At 50.7% G+C, this 20,865-nt stretch overlaps 1 protein-coding gene across 2 annotated transcripts in view; it reads left to right on the top strand.

Moving 5' to 3' along the window:
* The window catches only part of CHST11 (carbohydrate sulfotransferase 11), a 198,873-nt gene extending 183,633 nt beyond the window's left edge, over positions 1-15,240 (top strand). For both annotated transcript variants that reach the window (XM_084796321.1, XM_084796320.1), the window contains exon 3: positions 14,384-15,240. In XM_084796321.1, the coding sequence (XP_084652447.1) occupies positions 14,384-15,238 (855 nt within the window). In that variant the 3' untranslated portion in view covers positions 15,239-15,240. The remainder of the gene's footprint in view (positions 1-14,383) is intronic.
* Positions 15,241-20,865: the final 5,625 nt, after the last annotated feature.

Below are 20,865 nucleotides of genomic sequence, written 5' to 3'. Positions count from 1 at the left end.
CCAGAGCAATTGGAAGACATCCAAAGATATGTGCTTTCTTGTTCCCCATTCCGTGGAGAGAAGGGGGTACATCAGGCCTGCTCCAGAATGGAGTTTTCTGGAAGGGGCTGGCTTGGCATGCTGGTGACAAAAAGACTGGCTGCAATGTGCCAGGGTTGAGGGACATCAGTGGCTGTGTGATCTCAACTTAACCTGGGAGCTTCAGTCCTCCAGGATGTCACAGACACTGACGTCATACCTTGGCATGAACGTGGTGTTTGGGATTCAAATGCATCCCCAGCCGAACCCATTGGCAAGGGTTGGTATGTCTGGGCAGCTCAGTGCCAGGCAGAATTAAGGGATGCGAGACAGATACATTTCAGCAGGTTGGGATAAGGGGGATGCTTAAGGACAAATCCAGGACATGTCACATGGTTGTCATTGGGAAAGATAGTTCTACCCTCTTGATGATTTTGTCTGATGCTTCCAGCTTCCTGGGGGTCCCCCGTGCGATGGTAAGCAGAAAGTATGTCTTGGACAAATGGGCTTTCATTTGGCTCCCTGATAGCATAGTCATAACATTGACACATGACATCGTCAGAACCTTCTAGAATGAACTGTGCCTATCAGCTTTGCCAGTCCCTGGGCCTGTGGTAGGTCTGGATTCATGACATCATCAGAACCTTCTAGAATGAACTATGCCTATCAGCTTCGCCACTCCCTGGGCATGTGGTAGGTCTGGATTCATGACATCATCAGAACCTTCTAGAATGAACTGTGCCTATCAGCTTCGCCAGTCCCTGGGCATGTGGTAGGTCTGGATTGCTTGGATTTTTTGTGTCATACATCTTGAGGTCCTACATTGGAGACCCTGCGAGGCCTTCAGAGCTCTTAGGTCACCCCGCTGAGCCCTTGGAAGAACATTAGATGAGTATCCTAGCCGAGAACAAGCTATAGGCGCTGTCATCGGCCCAGGTGGCCAAAGTTACACACACATCCCCTCTCAGAGCCCGGCCAGGGAGTAATGGTGATGGCCCCAGGCAAGGGACCCTGAGAGAGCAATAGCCACCGCACCTCTGCTGTGGTGCCTGAGACAGCAGCTGAGTGGAGGAGATGAGGGACAGCCACCGTCACACCCAGTGCCCCTCAGGGTTTGTTGGGTGAGTAAATGGGTCCTTCTATTGTTGAATTTTGACAGAACTCTACTCTTAAAGCCCAGAAGGAGACACCCTGCTCTCCCACCTGTCAGCCATTCAGTGGCATATACCGCACCCCTGGTCCAGGGAGCCCCAGGCACACTGCTTGAGCTCACAGTGCTAACGGGCTGGAGGGAAGAGCTGATAGCTGCTCTACCCAGCATGTTTTCTGTTGTTGTTGCTTTCAAAACTAAACAACAATAATGAAGATGATGGTAAATAGGGGCTGGCGCAATGTCTTTGTGGGGTAAGAGTGAAGGCTTTATTTGGATCGTACAGCACCCGTGCATAAAGCCAGGTGCACCAGTAACCATAACCGCAGCTCTGGGGAGGCAGAGATGGGGATCTCTGGGGTTCCTTGGCCCAACTCACTTGCTTAGTAGGTGAGAAACCTTGCTTCAAAAGAAATTAGGTGGAGCGTGACAGAGGAAGGCACCCAGTGTCAATGCCTGGCCTCCGCATGCACCCACATAGCTATGTACTCTACACATACACACACACACACACACACACACATGCACACACACGCACACGCGCACACGCACACACACACACACGCCACACACACACACCTAAACAATAAAATGGTGCTGATGATGACAGTGATGGTGAAGACAATGATAACTTCATCCTCTCTATTCGTCACCATCTTCTCCCTCTCTCTGGCTGCAGCCCTAATTGGTTAGTAAGCCGGTTCCTGAAGTGGTAATTAGCATGTAATTAGCAGCTATTCAGGTGCTTCCTGGGAAACTGATTTGCATGTCTCTCCAGGGCTGGCCTGAAAACTTCCCCAAAGCTGTGCGAGCTGGCCAAGTGGAACCCTATGCTGGCTTCCGCCACAGGTTCTAGGCAACCAGGAAGGAGCACGTCCACCCTGTCACGTTGTCCTCGGTTCAGAGGCACCTAGGGTGGACAGACCAGCTTCAGCTCCAAGCTTTTCTAGAAGCACGAGTCTGGAGGGTGCTTGGGAGCTCTGCCTCAAGCCGCCCGAGCTTTGAGTTAAAGGCAGCATGCCTTCCTCCGGTGTCTTCCTTTCTGCAGGGCCCTGCACCGAGCATGCCTTCTACTTTTTGTGGCTCCAATGGCCTCTTACTCAGCTTCAACTGAAGCGACATCAAAGACCTTAAAAGTCCTGAGCCCAGTGCCTTGATTGTCATGAGGCCCCATCTTGCCTGAGAAGGCCTGTCCTGCTCACCTTCCTGGGCCCCGCCAGCTCACAGATGAGAGGGTTAGCAGAAAAGAGACAGTGGGTCGGGGGATGAGCAGCCACCAGCATCCTCCTCCAGCGCAGGGGACCAGCTAAAGCTGCACAACTCATTCTTGTTCCTGTCTTGCTTTTGGAGGGGGCGAGTGGCCTGGGAGGGCTGAGGGAAGACGGCTCAGTGCTTGGGAAAGTGCTCGGCAGCGAGCAAGCATGAAGACTTATGGACCCCATGTATGGACCCCATGTAACACTTCAGGCATCATAGTGCCTACCTGTAACCCAGCTGTTGGGGAAGGAGAGACAGGAGACGCCCTGGGGCTCACTAGCCAGCCAGTCTTGAGGAATCGGGGAGCCCCAGGTTCAGCGGGAGACCTTGTCTTGAAAAATAAGGGGGAGAGCAATTAAGAAAGACACTGAAAGCTGGGCGTGGTCGCATATGTCTTTAGTCCCAGCACTCGGGAGGCAGAGGCAGGTGGATCGCTGTGAGTTCAAGGCCAGCCTGGTCTACAAAGCAAGTCCGGGACAGCCAAGGCTACACAGAGAAACCCTGTCTCAAAAAAAAAAAAGAAAGGAAGAAAGACAGACAGACACTGAAGCTAGGTCAGCCTGGAACAGCTCACATGCATGTCTACACACATGCCCACAAATCAAGTCAGGTCTGTGGATCAGCCTGACTCAACACACACATAAGAAAGAGGCAGGGCAGCCACAGAAGATCACACACGTGGCTCTGGCTAATGAGGAACTGGGGACTTTTATTTCCCTCACAGTTTGCCTCCAGTGATCTTTAGTTTCTAGGCTCATTTTAATAGTTACAGTAGGCAAGAAAAAGAAGAAGCGGGGAAAAAAGTTGAAACATACTGAGACAGACCCACCTCCAGAACAGAGAGTAGAAAAGGGAATCTGACCCTTACCTCCTCATGTTCCCTGTCAGCAAGAGCAGACCTCTCCTGAGCCTCCTGTCCTTCATTTGAGGAGTTGCTGTGTGGGCCCTGTATGGGCCAGCTGGTCTGTGGTAATTGGCAAGAGACCACATATGCGCGCGTGCACACACACACACACACACACATATCATACATGCATCACATACATACATACATATACACACACCACATACATATATATATATGCATACACATGATATGCACACACCAAATACACACATGTAGACACGCACACCACGTACATACACATCACACATGCATCACATACATACATACACATGATATACACTCACCACATACACACACACACACACATATCTCACACACAAACCACATACACAAATCACACACATGCACCACTTACACACACATAACACATACACAGAGAGTTGCTGTCGTTGACTCCACAGGCAAGTTCCTCCATGAGTGACTCACAGAGAAAGTGGTTAGAAGTGCACGTGGCCAGACCTACCATGCAGGGTGGATCCTGAAAGCCCAGCATAGGTATTGGCATCTTCCCAGATCATAGCCTGGATCCCCACATTCAATACAGTGCTGGCAGCAAACAACCGCACAGCATGAGGACAGACAGATGCAGGCAACAGAGCGTTCAGGAGTGACCCTGCCTGGAAATCTGAAGCCTAGTCTGTTATCTTGTCGGCCACTTGACCGTCACTGACAGCAAGTGTCCTTCTTTCATGTCCTTCAGATAAGCTGACAGCAGAAGGCGTGGCCCAGATTAAAAGTGTGTCTCTCCACCTCAGTGACGTAGCTAAGAAATTAATCCCCAGCGGGGCAGTGGTGGCGCACGCCTTTTATCCCAGCACCCGGGAGGCAGAGGCAGGTGGATCTCTGTGAGTTCAAGGCCAGCCTGGTCTACAAAGTGAGTCCAGGACAGCCAAGGCTACACAGAGAACCCAAAAAGGAAAAAAGAGAGAGAGAAAAAAAAGAAAGAAAAAAGAAATTAATTCCTCACAGGTACCCAGCCCCTTGAGTTTTCGTTAATTCCACATGGAGTCAAGTTGACAACCAAGAAGAGTCATCACCCATGGATTTCCAGATGTTTCTGGTTAGAACACTGAAGTCCGGAGACAATGTCTTGCCCAGTTTGGAGAGCACCCCAGGCCTACTGGGTTACAGCCAAGTTCTTGCAAAGCTGCATGGGCCACCTCAGAGAATGCATCTGAGGAGCCATATGTGCCTCACCTGTGAAGGGAGGGGCTTGTGGTGCAGCAGGCAGTCCCATTGGTTATCTTCCCGATGCCTCCCTCGGGGCAGCTCAGGGGATGCAGAGTGGAGGTCTTCCTGCCTCTTCTTGATAGATTAGAGGGTTTTGGTTTTGTTGTTTTAATATTTTTCATTAAAAACAAAAACAAAACAAAAAAAAGATCTGAGGAGATAGTAAAGCACTTGCCATGAAAGCGTTCGGTGCTGAGTTTTGGCTTGGTTTGGTTTGGTTTTTCCAAGACAAGGTTTCTCTGTGTCTTGGTCTCGCTCTGTAGATCAGGCTGGCCTCCAACACACAGCAATCTACTTGCCTCTGCCTCCCAAGTGCTGGGATTAAAGGTGTGCGCCACCCCCGCCCAGCTGGTGCTGAATTTTTATAGTCGGAACCCAGGTTAAAAAAAAAAAAAAGTCAGGCATGCATAGTGGTACACACTTTGTGGTCCCAACACTATGATATGAGAGACAAGCTAGATCCGGGGGAGCGGGGGTATGTATGTCACTAACTAACCACATTAGTGAGCGCCGTTCCAGTGAGAGACACTGCCTCAAAAACTAAAAACCGAGGCAGATGGTACTTTAGAAAAGAAACACCTGAGGTTCGCGCACACACACACACACACACACACACACACACACACACACACACACACACACGAGACAGAATCCCCATGGGGTAAGTCTTCAGAGAAGCCTGGCCTAAAAAGGCTACTGGGCAGAGGAGGTAAAAACTAAGCCTCAAGGGAGCAGACAGACACTGGCTTCTCCCCTGGGAAGGCTACAGGGCTATCCCTGCTGTCACCAGGTGTCTTTATTCTCCAGAGCTGGTGGCAATGGTTAGATAGAAGCAGATTCTTTCATTTGTCACCAGTCCCCAGGCCCTAGCCCACTTGCTTTTCTTTCTTGTTTAAGATTTATTATTATGTATACAGTGCTCTGTCTGCATGTATTCATGAAGGCCAGAAGAGGGCGCCGTATCACATTACAGATGGTTGTGAGCCACCATGTGGTTGCTGGGAATTGAACTCAGGATCTCTGGAAAAGCAGTCAGTGCTCTTAATCACTGAGCCATCTCTCTCCAGCCCCGCCCCACTTACTTTCCTAAGCCTCTCTGTTCAATGCCACTTAGAGTACAAAAACAAAAACAAAAAGTTCCCTGTATCCCTCCCTTTGTGACCAGTGCAATTACATCTAAAAGCTTTCTTTCCCCAGGGCCTCCGCACCCCTACACTGGTCCAGCATACATGGGTGTATCTATCCTACTCTTGAGGCCCTGGAAACACACTCACACACAGCCTGAGGGTATGCCACAGATCGAATCAGCCAGCCTCTCACCCAAGTCAGCCCTCTGTCCCCGAACCTCCCCTAGCTGGCTGCTCCATTGGCCAGCCTATTTATTTCTGATCTTTCCAGGGCTTTATTGGGTTCCCCCATTTGGGGAAAATCAAAGGCTTTCTTCCTAAACTGAACCACTGCTGTGTGCTTCCACCTCAGTGGTCAGTGTGAGTTAATGTCACTCACTCAGACTACCTGTGTGCACCTTTCTGCCATGTGGCACCAGCGGCCGGCAACGCTCACATGCAGCAGGGGTGCAGAACTGACTCCCTGCTGGTGCCTGACTCAACAGCCATCATTCAGGTTTGATGTTTTTCGGCCCATTTCACAGATGAGCACACAGAGGCCCAGGGAGCGAGTATGGTCTGGCAGCCAGCTAAGTCTAGGAGTCTGCCCCTGCCTATCTCCTAGCCTCCCAGCACACCCCTAAATCCTGTCTCTTTCCTATGCCTGCCCCCCACCACCACTTTCTTCCTGCCATGTGTCTCATCTGAAGCGAGGCTTTGCCAGGGACTAGCTGCTCAGCTGTCCAGAAACAAGACTCGGGGTAGACAGCCCGATGTGAGCAAAAAGGCCTAAGCCTCTCTGGTCTTCTACCCTGAACTCCACCCCACAGCCCCTGCAGTTTCCTTCTGTCCTTTCACCCCTCCCCGCCACCAACCACTAACGGTAGCAAAGAAGCCAAAGGGCCAGGAAGGTGGACCACTTTCTGTCAAAGGTCTGGCTTGGCAGAAAGGGGACTTTGGGAAATCCTTGTCTTTTTTATTGCCATGTTGGGTCAGATTTCCAGAAAGTCCAGTGATGTCTAGGCACCCCAGTGTGCTGAGCACACCGGAGGCCTCTGAGCCACAGTGCAGCTAACCCTGGGACTCCCTGCTGTGAGCCTCCTCTTTCGCAGAATACTGAAGCCCAGAGCGTGAAGTAACATGGTACTGTGTTCTAGAACTATCCTGCCCCTTAGTGGAGACCAACCCGTGGTAAAAACCTACATTATTTTCAAAAGGAGAGACTTTGGCATGGGTTACTTCATGTCCCTATGAGTGGCGGTGAGCCACGTGGCAGGCCAAATTCTTTGCAGACTACATTTTCAAATCTTGTGAAAGGACACACACACCACACACACACACACACACACACACACACACACACCACAAACACACATACATACACACACACCACATACACACCACACACACACACACACACACACACACACACACACACACACCACCAACACCAACACCAACACCAGGGCCAGGCTCAGCAGGTAAAATCACTTGCTACACAAAATGGAAGATCTGAATTTGATCTCTAAATCTCATGAAAGAAGGAGAGAACCAACTCCCAAATGGTGCCCTCTGACCTCCACATGCGTGTCCCAGCACCCATGCACACACACTCACACACTCATGTAACATACAAACACATGCACCAAGCCCCCGACGACACATAAAATAAATTGTTTTTCTCCTTTGAAGAAAGGAGTGTAGCCCAGGCTGGCCTTGAACTCACCAAGATCTGCCTGCCTCTGTCTCCCAAGTGCTGGGATTGAAGCTGAACTCACAAGAACCTGTGGGGCGTGTGCAGCTATTGGTGAGGAAACTGAGTCTGGGAGGGTGGAAATGACTGACCCAAGTTATATGGCTTTTGTCAGAATTCACATCCTGACCCCAGAGTCTGACCCAAAGCCCCGCAAGCTGGGCAGCCATTGTCCTGGAAAAGAAATCCCCTCAGGGTTTGCTCAGGGATTTTTCCACGGGAGGCACACTTTAATTTTTTTTTAATTAAATACTATATCCTGAAATAACATTTATTTAGTCTCTTCTCTTAGCCCAAGCAGAGGCATTGTCCTTAAAAAGAAAATCTGCCAGTTCCTAGTTCTTTGCTCATTTTAATGAGTTCCCAAATCAGGCCAGCCCAGGAGGAGTGCCTAGCCCACATTCCCTGTTGTGGTAAGAAAGTAGGCCACCTGCTCCTGCCGATTCAGAATTCGCATCCATCCCGACTCCACAGGTTTTACAGAAATGTCCCCTGAGAGCTCTGGAGATGGCTCAGTCAGTAATGCGCTTGAGGGCCTGAGATCAATCCCTAGGACCCACATTAAAAGCCAGGCACGGTGGCTTGCTGCCTTATAACTTCAGCCTAGGGGAGAGAGAGACAGAAAGGCAAGTTCCCTGGGGCTTGCTAGCCTGCCAGCCTAGTGAGTTCAGACCAATGAGAGACTGATTCTGCCTCAGAAAAGGGGGATGCGGGGGGTGGGGGGGGTGGGGGGTGGAGAGTGACCGGAAATGTTCCTCTGGTTTCCACAGGTGTGCACAGGCACACACATGCGCACCTGTGCAGACATGAACTCATACGAGGGAGGGGCTTCCACTTAGGTGGAGGAAGGAGAGAGGGTATTTTCCTCAGTGCACAGAGGTGGCCTAGAACCGCATACAGAGCAGCAAGCCCCTGGCTCAGGGAGCTTGCTCAGCCTGTGCACAGGCCTGGGATTCATCGGTGTACTCCCAGGCAGGCTGCTGGTTGGAGAGGATGAGAAAATTCTCACTGTGCCTCGATTCTACCCAGAGTCTGGGGTGGCGGCGGGGGCGGGGGGCTGGGGGACAACCCAGCTGTTGGGAATAGATAGTCACAAAGGAATGTTCCAGGGCTGGGCTATGAGCAACCTCACCCCTACCCCTACATATGCAATAGCTCAAAAATCTGCAAACTGCATGGTATTTGCACCTCTGATGTCCCCAGCTTGTGGGTGTCTTACTCATCTCTGGGCTCCAGGTTGTCTGTGTGGCTGTTGTGCACAGCTGTGCATCCTCAGGTGTGACCTAAAAATCAACGCAGGCGCTTACGTTCGTCTGCTAGTGAATTCAGATCTGCTGGTCCCAGTGGCGCCTCCCACTGGGACCACAAGCGAACATCTTCCATAAAATGTGACCGACGTCTAGGGAGATGTCGATGTGTTGGCACAAAGCTAGCCCTCCTTTTCTGAGTCCTGCAAGCATTAGGCACCAAGTGTTTGAGACATAAAGATGCTGAGACCTGTGCCGGGAGCCGCGAAGACAGGAAAGGCACTGTGGCTGTGTTAAAGACGGGCAGCCAGAGGCAGTGGGGGCCTGCTGCTGGAAATGGCTCCTTGGGGGCCCAGGTTTGTGGGTGATTTGTTGGGCAGGCAGAAGGTGCCTAGCAGGAAGGAGAAGGAAATAACAGTGGGGCTCTATCTGCAGGGCGCCTCCTCCCCCACCAGGAATGGGCGCATGCGTAACTTACAGAAATTATGGAGATGGGGGTGTGGTTGACTGCTCTTCTCTTAAGAGAAAGGTCAAAGGGCTTCAGAGATAGGTCAACCAGTAAAGAGTTTGCTGCATGGTTACCAAAAAGAGACTTGATACCCTATGAGCATATACAGGGGGAGGTAATCCCCCTCAGGAACAGTCATAGGGGAGGGGAATAAGGGGAAAATGGGAGGGAGGGAAGAAGGGGAGGATACAAGGGATGGGATAACCATTGAGATGTAACAAGAACGAATTAATAAAAAAAATTTTAAAGTAAAAAAAAAAAAAGAGTTTGCTTGCATAAGCGTGGGAATCTGGCTGGCTTCAGTCACCAGAACTCATGTTTAAACAAACAAACAAACAAGTAAACAAAAAACCAAAAACCTAAGTGTGGTGGTATGTACTTATAACCCCAACATAAGGGAGGCAGAGACAGGTGGATTCCCTGGGCTCTTTGCCCAGCAAGCCTAGCAAGTTTCAGACCAATGAGAAGCTCTGCTTTTTGTTTTTTGTTTTAAAAAGGGGTAGAGGGGGTGGGGGCATGGACAGTATTTAAGGAATAATATCCAAGGTTAACCTCCACAAGTACGTGCATGTGTGCACGCACGTGTGAGCATGTGTCCACACATGCGCGCGCGTGCACACACACACACACACACACACACACACACACACAAATAAATAATAATCCTTTGAGACACTATGACCGAAACTCGCTGCCAGCTTTCCAGCGCATTAATTCTATCAGTAGCTACTCTCTACCTAGCTAGGACAGTTGTTTCTTTCCTCAGCAGATGCCCAGCCAGGATGCGTCCAATTACACCTGTCAGCCTCCCCCTGTCCGTGAGATATCGGACTGCCATGAGCCAGGCACCGTGTGCAGATGACAGACAGGTTTGGCAGATGACAGACGTGCCTGGCGTTCACTGAAGAGCCCTCTCCTGGAAAAAAGATGCTCAGTCAGCAGTTCTCCAGGTGGAAACAGAGGCACCACTACCCCAGAGCAGTGGTCAGGAGCAGGTGCCTGGACCACCCACACTGACCGTCCAGTCAGATTCCTAGGGCGGAGTCAAGGAGTTACAGTCAGTAGATGACACAGGGGTTCTGTCCTACTGCCAGCCCCTTTCCAGTCTTCCACAATGACTTCTTCGTGATGTTCCCTGAGACTTAGGCACAGTGCCGTGTGCTTTCCTCTGAGCCCTTACGTCATCAAAGCAGCCCCCAAGGACGACCCTGGCCCAGAACCTCAGCGGGAAGCCGGACTAGCGCAGCAGAGGTAGACGCTGCGAAAGTGCACAGCCTCTCCAGTCGCTGAGACCTTGTACAATCCCCCATCCCATTCGCTCATACCCGCATCTGTTCACTCATGCACGCATGCATGTGTACATGCGTGTATTACATGCATTCACGAGTGTATGCTCACATTCAGTCAGGCACGCGTGCAGTGACTCATGCGCACGTTAATTCAAACAAACCTTTGAATATCTACTAAGGTGCCAAGAATTGGTAACATAGCAGAGGGAGGGGAAAGTGGCTGACACCTGCACCCTTGGAGTTAGCATTCTAGGAGGGTGAGAGGACAGAGTGAGCGAGTGAATTATGTATGAGCAGCGTGCATAGAGGCCAGTGCTGCAAGCCGAGAAAGGGCCAGGCGAAGGCTGGGCCTCAGCACTTTCCCTTAATAAATTGATTGAGTGGTTTCCACCCTCCCCCTTCAGGATGCTCAGAGCCTGACTGATTCCACCTGGCTTTTCTTTTTTCCCAGGGTCCTTAAACTGAGCGGCTAAGATGGGTGCTGACTTTGGGCCCTCTGAAGCCTCGGTCCCTACCCTGGCAGCACTGGGAACCTGGGGCCACTGGCACCAGCGGGAGAAGCTCTGTCAGACCTCTGGAATAGGAGTAGGACCCAGCCTAACAGGGCTGTTAAGAGCTCCCCAGGAGCTGGGCGTGGTGGCGCACGCCTTTAATCCCAGCACTCGGGAGGCAGTGGCAGGCGAATCGCTGTGCATTCAAGGCCAGCCTGGTCTACACAAGGACAGTCAAGGCTACACAGAGAGAGACCCTGTCTCGAAAAACCAAAACTAAAAGAGCCCCCCAGGAGACCTCTGAACTGCCAGGATTGAGTCCCCAGGTGGCTAACCTGGACATGGGAGTCCCAGGGTGTGCCTTCAGACCCCAGGAGCCATACAAGTCAGCGCCTCAAAGCTGTCGTTCAGCACCTGAACTCCAGCCCAGGTTCCTACCTCTGTGACCTTGAGCAAACTGCTTCTTCCCCTGTGCCTCAGTTTCCTTCTCTAGAAGTTAGGAATGCTGACCATACCCACTTCAGAGAGTATGAGGCTCGGCGGTGACTTGTATGCAGTAAGTGCCCCATAATTGCATAGTTGACACGGTGTCTATGGGGCTCCAAGGTGACTCTCATGTGACAAGCACTCAAGTACAGCTAGTAGATGCAGTACCTGTGTTTACTGGGGCTGTGGTTTCCACAGCAACCCCATCCATCAGGTGTTCTTTGCATCTCTGGAACCCTAGACCACAGGTGACAGACATGCAGGAAAGGACTGCCTTCACCTCCACAGTGCTGGGATTACAAGCCTGCAGCACCATGGCGCTTTTTTTTTTCTTTCGAAACAGGGTTTCTCTGGGTAGTCTTGGCTGTCCTAGAGTCACTTTGTAGACCAGGCTGGCCTCAAACTCAACAGCAATCCACCTGCCTCTGCCTCCAGAGTGCTAGGATTAAAGACATGTGCCACCACGCCCGGCTTCAGGGACTGAACTCGGGTCCTCATGCTCACAGGCAAGTGTGTCACCAACTAAGCCATCCCTACAACCTTACTTTCAGATGTTTTTAAAATTAGGAAACCAAACCTGGACACTAGCCAGCAGTTGCAACAAGTAGGGAGGCCCTGGAAGCTTCCAGAATTACCTCTTTATCCGCCTTTCCGTTTCCCTTTGTCTCTCCAAACGCAGGCAGGGAGGAGGGTGCTGCTTGCTTCGGTGAGGATGTTGCAATCCATGGAGACTGCAGACCTCACAGGGCCAACCAGCTCTTCCTTTTAAGATGAAATTCAGTAAAACTTTAAAAGACTTCTTAAAAACAACCCCTGAGCTTGCTCCGCACACTAATTACAGTTCCCTTTCAAAACGCCCAAATTAAAAATAGACATCAAATCATGCACGCCGGATGCAGCCCAAAGCCAGGAGCTGTGTTCAGGACATCCTGGGCTCTGCCCTCCTCTGGCCTATACTTTGAGGACATCACAGGGAGATGAAAGGAGTTGGTGGCAGGGCGCGGGTTGAGTCCCTCGGCATCCGACAGGGAACTGTGTTCTGTGTTCTGTCATTAAGGATAACTGCGAATTGGTCCAAGATGTTAGGATACTGTCATTTCCATAGAGCGTGGACCTGCGGCTCTCTAAGCGTGGTCCGGCAGAGCAGCACTTGGTATTTGGTTGAATTATGTCTTGCGTTCCAACTCATGTTGCATTCAGATCTTCCAGCCAGGAGGACCCCAGGATGTGACTGTAGTTGGAGACAGGGTCTTTAAAGATGCCACTAAGGGAAACTAAAGCTGCTTGGATGATGTGCAGGTTCAGGGGTGTCCGTCCAGGCAGAGGACGATGTGCAGGTTCAGGGGTGCCCATCCAGGCGGAAGAGAATGTGAAAACCCAGAAGGAGATGCTATCATGAGGCCAAGGAGCGAGGTCCTAAGGGGGACACCACCCTGGGGGACTTCATCTTAGACTTCAGCCTCCATTGCTGTGGGTTTAAGCCTCACTCTGTGGCATCCTGTGCAGTCTTTGCAGAGGAACCCTGGCAGACCCTCTGCCCTGCTACGTCTCCAGCTCTGGCTGGAAGCCAGTGAGCGCTGGCACAAGCCCTCAGGGTGACTCCCACACGCGCCCAAGTTTGAGAAGCGCTAGCGTAACCGATCGTTGATGCTGAGGGGAGCCAGGCCAGGAAAGAGTGACAGGGCTGGCAGGTGAGGGTTGCTTTTCATGGATTCTGCTATCTCTGAAAGAGTCTCAGTGGCCACGGGAAAGCATTAAGAAGATCAGGGTTGTGCTGTTAAGGACACCCAGAGTCAGGTGTGTGCAGAAAACGGAGCATCTTTTGGCAGTGTGGGAGAAGAGTGTGTTGGGCCCAGCAGTTTGCCACAGAATGCCAGGGCAAAAGTGAAAAGAGAACAGTTGGTTTCTGGGGAGTACTCCACTGTTCAGAACAGGTGAGATGTAGGCATGACGCTGGGAAGGCAGGTTGGAGTGGACAGAGGACGTCAAAAGACAAGTGTCTGAATGGGGACTTTGTTCTTGTGGGTGACAAGGAACACAGGATTCTCCACCACCCAACACCCCAGAGTGGCTGCTACCCAGTCCCATACTCTGTCCTGGAACCTCAAAGTCAAGATGACAACAAATTCCTTTTACATTGGCGGGGGAGGGGGCCATGTTCCACAAGCCAAAAGGTGCAATGAACCAAGGTGACTAAGAGGATGTCACCACTTCTCAGGGTCTCTGAGCCTCAGGGTGTTGGGTACCAAGATGGTATCAGACCAGGACAGAGTAGATTTTTCCTGTCTAGGTGAACTAAGCAAACTGGTTCTGACTGGGAGTGATTAGCCCTTCTAGCTCCATTTCTGTCTCTGTGATTTAAAAAAAAAAAAAAAAAATGCTGACCAAAAGCAACTTAATATGGGAACGGATTTATTTGGCTTACAGTTCCAGACTGCAGTCCATCGCTGGAGGAAAATGACGGCAAAGGGAAAATAAATGCATCCTTGTTCACTTGCCAGCTTTTTCTTTTCCACTCTTATATGGGACAGAGCACAGCCTAGGGAATAGTGCTGCCCACAGTGGGCTGGGCTTTCCTACGTCAGCTAACAATGGAGACAGTCCCCTACAGACATGACCACAGGCCAATCTGATCTAGATAACTCCTCGTTTAGACCCACTTATCAGAGTTGAGAGTTAAAACCAATCAGCGCATCTCCTTTGGGGGAGGGACTGTTGCTCCCAGAGAACACAGACATCTTCCGGATCATTCCCCTCTGACCTCTACAGGAGTCCCACAGTAAGCAACTAAGCTAAGGCTCACCTCACTCCGAAAGCTTCGCATCCAGCAAGGTTCAGTGAGATAACTGTTGGGAACCAATGGACCAGTCTTCCATTGTAACCAGTAGGAATGTTCTAGATAAGCGCTGACCTCTCCTTCCTCCTCTGTCCCCCTCTGCAGCTGGAGCTGTCCAACACTGCCATCCTGCACCAGATGAGGCGGGACCAAGTGACAGACACCTGCCGGGCCAACAGCGCCATGAGCCGCAAGCGCAGGGTGCTGACCCCCAATGACCTGAGGCACCTGGTGGTGGACGAGGACCACGAACTCATCTATTGCTACGTGCCCAAGGTGGCGTGTACCAACTGGAAGAGGCTGATGATGGTCCTGAGCGGCCGGGGCAAGTACAGCGACCCCATGGAGATCCCGGCCAACGAGGCTCACGTGTCGGCCAACCTGAAGACCCTCAACCAGTACAGCATCCCAGAGATCAACCACCGCTTGAAAAGCTACATGAAGTTCCTGTTCGTGAGGGAGCCCTTCGAGAGGCTGGTGTCGGCCTACCGCAACAAGTTCACCCAGAAGTACAACACGTCCTTCCACAAGCGCTACGGCACCAAGATCATCCGGCGCCAGCGCAAGAACGCCACGCAGGAGGCCCTGCGCAGGGGGCACGACGTCAAGTTCGAGGAGTTCGTGGCCTACCTCATCGACCCCCACACTCAGCAGGAGGAGCCCTTCAACGAGCACTGGCAGACCGTGCACTCCCTCTGCCACCCTTGCCACATCCACTACGACCTCGTGGGAAAGTACGAGACGCTGGAGGAGGACTCCAATTACGTGCTGCAGCTGGCTGGGGTGAGCGGCTACCTGAAGTTCCCCACCTATGCCAAGTCCACCAGAACTACCGACGAGATGACCACCGAGTTCTTCCAGAACATCAGCGCCGAGCACCAGACGCAGCTGTACGAAGTCTACAAACTGGACTTTTTAATGTTCAATTACTCAGTGCCAAACTACCTAAAGTTGGAGTAGAGAGGGGTGGGGGTGTGGGGTGTAAGAGGGGGAGAGAATCCTGCTTTTTAATTTAAGATTTTTCTTTTTTTTTTTTATTTGTCAAAAGAATTCTATGGATACTGGGTTATTTTGTAAATTAATATGTCTTTTGGGCGGCGGGGGTGGGGGGGGTAGTGGGGGGCCGGCGGATGCTGCAAGCGGCATGGTAAGAATTATTTAAATCCTCCGTGGGAAAGGACGGTTGTCTGTCTTTGCAGGGGAACCAGGTAGATAGATTGTCCCTGTTTTTAGAAGTGGATCCTGCAACACTGTCTCCAGGGTGTCCTTGTGTTCCGGTGTATTCCACAAACTGTGTGTTCCATAAAGTCTAATGGATCTTATTTATAGTTATTTAAACGTGGACTCTCTGTACAGGTTTCTTTTTGTGGCAGTGGACTGCTCATGTCTTTCTAGAAAAGAGTACAGTCTGTGATTTGCTGGCTGTGGCTTGTTTTGCAGGGGGTGGGGGAGCATGATTGTCTCCCCACTAACCTCCGGTGGAATCGCGTGATGACAGCTGCTGGGATGTGTGGATGCCACCACTCCAAGAAACCCTGCGAGAAATAAGTAAATTGTCCTTGCACTGAGAAGCAGGAACGAGACTAGTTCAAACGGATTGCTAGCAACCCCAAAGCCCCTTGCAGTAAAGAAATGCAAATGTTTTTAACCCAAGGAGAGAGCGGATGATGGCAATTTCTGTTCACCAAAATTAGCAGCCTATAAGAATAGGATTTTTTTGTTTTTTGTTTTTTGTTTTTTTGTTTTGTTTTGTTTTGTTTTTGAAGGCAGAATAACTGTTGCTTTATATTCTGTAAGTTTCCATTGAGCATCTACTGTTTCCCAGGCTTGACTGCTGGTAGAACATTGAGTGAACCCAGGAGCCTTGGCCCTCAGCAAACTTTATGTGAACCCAGAGCATCCAGCTCAACAGTGAACCAGCCCCCATCCTTACGGTCTTCACATGGACTTTGGACTATTCTCAAGAGGCCCAGAGAGTCCATGGCCCCAGCAGATTAGCATATTTTTTTTTCCCTGCAGCTCAAATTTGAAAACCATACATTTGGATCAGGCCACTTAACTAGCTAAGTGACTGAAGTTCATCGCCCAACACAAGAAATGGCAGAAACCTTTTTAACCGTATATGTCTCCTGCAGTTTCTTGGTAGTAGAAACCTGTAAGCCTCAGTATTCTCCAGGAACAAAATGGAGGATTGTTGTGATTGATTAGTGATGTCTGCCTTGGTAAGGGATGGGGGGGGGGGAGGGAAACATTTCTCAAGTGCCTCCTACTGTGATCTCCAGTCCACTTCTTGTCCTGCCTGCCACTTAAAAGAGTGCACTGCACACGTTTGGAGATTGGCGGAGATCAGGTGTGAAGTTCAAAGGTGGGCTGTTGGTACCCACAGGCACATGCGCACCCTTCCGTGTCCTGCCTTGGCAGAGCATCCAGGACCTCCCTCTCCTCCAGAAGGCTGGAAACTCAAGAGTTTCCCGTTCCTTGCTGATCAATACCCAAACCTATTCCTCATCTCTAGTTGTTTCTGATGCTTCTCGATTGACATTTGAGCCACATTCCCATTACAGCCAGTGTCCGGGCAGGTGACAGAGGGTGTATATAATAGTTCTAATGACAGGGAGGGAGTTGGGTGTAAATTTTGCTTTTTGTGTTTTAGTGGGTTTTCGTTTGTCTGTTTTTTGTTTTGATGCAGTATAGAGTGAAGGGGGTGAGAATATTCTGAAGAAAAAAACAGAAGATGAATAATTTATTCACAGAAACTATTAAAATGGTATTGTTAGGGCTCACAGCGAGCCCGAGCGCAGCGCTAGCTGTTGCGCCGTCTCACTGAGGAAATTATTTTATTTAATGTGAGCCAGAGCTGGCTGCAGCTATTTATAAAACGCAGGTACCGTCCCCGATCTTTCTCCCCCTGGCCTTTTGATAGATAGGTGTGTGTCGTGTTTGTGACCAAGAGCAACAAGACCTTGGCCATCCCTGGAATAGAGATTGTTGTCCTCAGAACCCCGGGCTTACGCTGCTGATAACCTGTTCCGCATAGCCCAGGCTCCCCATGACATCGGTGTGGAGGGGTTTGTGATCACCTATCCTTGGAAAACAAAGTTACAAAATTCAGTCAGGTTCCTTTCCACAGGACTTTTCAGAGCCTTGAGTACATGGTCTGCCTTGTGAATCTGAGAGAAAGGCAGCACATCTCGGAGCTGCATGAGCTGGGTGTCTTGTATGGCATATCATGTCTTAGCTGGTATTTCACACAGTAGCCTTTGGTGAGGGTGACCTACCCTGTCTGAGGTCCGCAAAGATTGACGGCTGCCTCCTTGCTCCCTCCACAAACAAATTCCCTCCGCAGACCAATAAGCGGAACCAGAGTGTCTGGAAACTTTTTAAGATGAAATCCGCTTTATCTTAAGTGGGACGGCTCTGTCTGGATCCTGCCCCACTGATCCCGTCCCTTGTAACAGAGGAGAGGGAAGTCTGGTGTGTTGTGGAGAGAGGGGAAGGGCAGTTGGCATAAGGACACAAAAATAACCCCCCACTGCCTGACCTTAAAGGCCACTCTGTGGGCATGATGGCCTCGTGACAAGCACTTCTCACTTCCCTCACCCCCGCCCCCACGGTTTGGAACCGTTCACCGTCTGCTTCGGGGCTTTTAAATAGAAGTCCATGTTGATTTCCACGTTTCGCATTTCTGTGTGTCTGTCTTCTGTGATACAGCGCCGTGTGCAGATGGCAGGTACTACATTTCTCTCTCTAAAGTGAGAAAGATTGTCGTCCGTCCAGGGGGATAACAGATCAGTATGCTTCTGGGTTGAGGGATTCTTTCTCCTGCTTTGTGTTGACATTTTTGTTTTCTAGTGACAATTTTAGAAATGTGTATTGGTTCAACTGTTTTTTGTAGAACGTAGAAAAAGTTATTCTGTGTCCCCCTGGCTAAAGACATCCATTGGTGAAGTGTGCTTGGAAACCCAAGTATTTTCTACAGGAAAAAAAAAATGTTGAAAAAGCTTTTCTCTTGCATGCCTTCACATGCTTACCTTAAAAAGGGAGCTGACGGCGTCGCAGCTCTGAGCCATTGTTCAAAGGTGCAGCTGTGTTTTTAGGACCAGGTACAGTCAAGTAGGACAACAAAGACATGCCTGCTTAGCTTAGCCATCTATTGGAAAAGTCTCGACTCTCAGCCACAGAGGTCCCTGCCTACAGCCTCTTACAGCCTCTCCGTGCCCCAGTGCCTTTCTCAGCTGGTCTGGGAAGCAGGGCAGCCCACTGACCGGGTCTCCAGACAAGGCCTTTCCACCCGGTCCCCCAGAGCAAGCCTTTCTCTGCTGCGTGTTCAGCCACGAGGAGAGCTGCGGGAACCGGAAACCTCACTCTGGCCAGTCCTCCTGAGCACACAGATCTAGCCCGTGCGCCAGGACGTGGTGCCAGGCCTAGGACTCTTAGTTCGTGTGACAATGATTACGCTACTGTCCTGCTTTAACTGACAAAACCACAAAGGCTTTGCTTGCTTTTTGTCCTCGCTTCCTCTGCCCAGGCCTCCTCGGTATATACACATGCACAAATGGATATGCATACACACACATGCACAGCAGATAGGCATACACACACACACATACACAAATTGCCCCAGCCCTGTGCACTCCTAGCCCACCTCTTTGTCAGCAGGACTGACTCCATCACTCCCCCACGTTATGCCCACCAGCATCCCCACCCCCACCCCGCAGCTTTTCCCCCAGCACAGCTAAACAGACCCTCTGAACAGGCAACAGGACCTTCTAGAACCAGCTGAACCCTTGGACAGCAGCAGGCAAAAGTTTGTTCTGCTCTCGGGTACAAAAGGCTGTATCCGTATTCTCCACCGAGCGTGCTCAGTAAGGCATATGGACATAGAATTTAACATCTTTGTGGAGTGTGTGGGTTTTTGTTTTTGTTTTTTTTTTTTTTTTACATATTTGTATGCAGTCGAGGGCCTGTTGTAGAATTCTCTCCCTGTATCTTACTATACTGTTAAAGATGCTGAATTCCATGTTGCCAACAGATGCGTGAAATGTTCCCGAACCTTCCTCCAGGAAAAGCCATTCAAGCCTGATTATTTTTCTAAGTAACTTCAATTAAATTGAAGGAAAAACAAAAAACAAAAAAAAACAAATCCCAGAAGCTGTTTTCTGTGTGTGGACTATTTGTGGCTGGTTCATCAGTGAAATACTGTAGGGTGGGAAGGGGTGGGGCAGGGTGGGGTGGGAAGGGGTGGGGCGGGATGGGGAGGGGTGAGGCAGGGCGGGGTGGAGCAGGGCAGGATGGGGTGGGATGAGCTGAGCCCTTCAGCCGGTGGGTGTAGGCGCTATTTTTTAACTATTTTACTTGGGGTTCCATGATACTCTACCTCCCTTTGCCCCGATACCTTCCAACACCCAACACTAGGTAGGAGAGAAAGGTTAGTGGGGAAAAGGGGTGTAGTTCTCCTTAGCTACTTCCTGCTGTTTAGGGTTGTCGGGTTCCTTGGGGCAAGTCCAATCCTCATTTCAGGAGATCTCCAACTTCTTCAAACTGCATCAACAGCAACCAGGAGCGGGGGGATGGGGAGAGACACCAGCAGCCTTCTTTCTTGGAGTCCCCCTTGCTCCGTGGCCCCGGCATTTACCCCTCTCCAGAGTCCTCGGTATTAAACCATCTGCAGCTGACAAAGAGCACCTCTCCGAGCCTGGAGGAGGCACACAGGTTACTGCAATGTGGGCCATCTGAATCGGCCTCCCACCCCACACCGTGGTTACATAACATAACTGAGGTGGTTTTTTTTTTTTTAAGATTTATTTATTTATTATCTATGTATACAGTGCCCTGCCTGCATGTACACCTGCACGCCACAAGAGGGCACCAGATCTGATTACAGATGGCTGTGAGCCACCATGTGGTTGCTGGGAATTGGACTCAGGACCTTTGGAAGAGCAGACAGTGCCCTTAACCTCTGAGCCGTCTCTCCAGCCCGTAACTGAGTTTTTTAAAGACACCAAAACTCGCCACTTACGCCATGCTCATGTGTGTGAGTGTGTGAAGCTTAAACCTCTGCTAGCCACTCACTCAGCCATGGTGAAGCTCGCTCACCCCAGCAGCCAGGTCCATGTTAACCGGATGAACTCTGTCCTGCTTTTCTGTGCCCACTGGAAGGCCCGATGCTTAGTGTGGTCCTGTTACTGTGTCAAGAAAATGAAAAGTGAAGTTCCCCCCACCCCCGCCCCCATGCATGGTGGCAGAGCCAGTGTCCTCACGCCCTATGCCCTGGCATTGAGTTGTGCCAATCAATACCCATTCCTGACGCTAGGGAACCACAGGCCCGAGCTGCAGACTCCGCTCCGTTCCTTTCTGACTGTGCCACAGTACTTCCTGTGGCTTCACGGGTGATGTCTTACTCATGTTTCTTGTTGATGGGACAGAAGTGACGTAAGGGAAGAAGAGCCTGTCTTGGCTCGCGTTGTGACGGATACGGCCCATCTTGGTGGGGAGGGTGTGGCTGTGAGCTGGCCACACTGCATCCGTAGTCAGGAGATGTGCAAAGATGAGTGTCGGTGCTCAGTTCGTTTTATCCTTTTTTTTTT

Source organism: Acomys minous (genome assembly GCF_964271855.1).
Source record: "Acomys minous genome assembly, chromosome: 9".
NCBI lineage: Eukaryota > Metazoa > Chordata > Mammalia > Rodentia > Muridae > Acomys > Acomys minous.
This window is presented reverse-complemented; position numbering and strand designations above follow the sequence as displayed.